The 1261-nt window shown below is 43.5% G+C and overlaps 1 protein-coding gene across 1 annotated transcript; it reads right to left on the bottom strand.

Annotated features, from left to right (window-relative positions):
* Positions 1-7: 7 nt before the first annotated feature.
* On the bottom strand, positions 8-883 carry LOC115285287 (olfactory receptor 52E1-like; the record flags this gene model as incomplete). Its single annotated transcript, XM_029931591.1, has 1 exon — positions 8-883. A coding segment is annotated over exon 1 (876 nt), but the record flags the coding sequence as incomplete, so codon positions are not given.
* Between the last annotated feature and the right edge of the window lie 378 nt (positions 884-1261).

Raw genomic sequence — 1261 nt, 5'->3', positions numbered from 1 at the left:
TGCCATAGATTACAGGGTTGAGAGCCGGTGGAATGACTACATAGAAATTAGCCAAAAGGATATGGATATAACGTGGTATATTCCGGCCAAACCTGTGGGTCATAAATGAAAAAAATGCAGGGGTGTAGAAAGCCAACATGACACACACATGAGAGCCACAGGTGCTGAGCGCTTTGAGCTGGGCATCATGGGAAGGCAGTCGAAAGACAGCACGAAGGATCTGGACATAGGAAATGACAATGGCTATGATGTCAAACACCAGGGTAGAGGTGGCACATAAGCCATAAATGATGTTGACCCTGATGCTGGCACAGGACAGGCGGGCAATGCCCATGTGTTCACAATAAGTATGGGGGATAAGTTGGTGTCCACAAAATGGTAACCGGAGGATGAGGACAACAAAGGGTATGGCAAAAGACAAAGGCTTCAGTAGAATTATCAGTGCAATGATGAATACCACCTTGTTTGTCAGCACCAGCGTGTACCGAAGAGGATTACAGATGTCCACATAGTGATCATAAGCCATGGCCACCAGCACAGCCGACTCCATGCCAGTGCATAGGTGAATGAAGAACATCTGGATGAGACATCCCTCAAAGGAGATTTCCCTCAGACTGAACCAGAAGATTCCAAGCATCTTGGGGACGGTGGATGTGGACAGGCCCAGGTCAATAGATGACAAAATGGCCAGGAAGTAGAACATGGGCTGGTGGAGGCTGCTCTCAGTCCCGATCACAGAAAGGATGCTGATATTGCCAAGAACAGCTATCAGGTACACAGCCAAGAAAGGGAAACCCATCCAGATATGTATGTGTTCCAGCCCAGGGATCCCCAGAAGGAAGAAAGAATAGGGTTGAAATAGGGTGTTATTAAGTGAGACCATCTTTCTGGGATAAATTTAGAGTGAAATATATTATAAATCAAGTGCCTCTCATTCACTGGGTAGGTCTCATCCTTGTTTAGTGAGCAAAGAAAGTGGAGAAGCCAGTGAAACATTTATTGTATCTACCCATATCACTGCATCATTGAGACTTGAAGGCATACAACATTGAATGATAAAATGAAGGCACTTGATTTCATTGTACTTCATCATATCCATTCAATTGAATTAAATGTTTTCATGCAACCAAAATTGACTGAGTATCTAGTATGTATCTGGTATATGTGTGTTAAGCTCTGTACTAAGACTGATTGCAAAGGATGAGTTGGAGGAGGTTCCTTTTTTGATGAAAGTTTAAGTATTAGTGGTTGAAAAAGTTAT

This window comes from Suricata suricatta, unplaced genomic scaffold, assembly GCF_006229205.1.
Source record: "Suricata suricatta isolate VVHF042 unplaced genomic scaffold, meerkat_22Aug2017_6uvM2_HiC HiC_scaffold_6571, whole genome shotgun sequence".
Lineage (NCBI taxonomy): Eukaryota > Metazoa > Chordata > Mammalia > Carnivora > Herpestidae > Suricata > Suricata suricatta.
The sequence above is the reverse complement of the archived record's forward strand: the minus strand, read 5'-3'. Positions and strand labels throughout refer to the sequence as shown.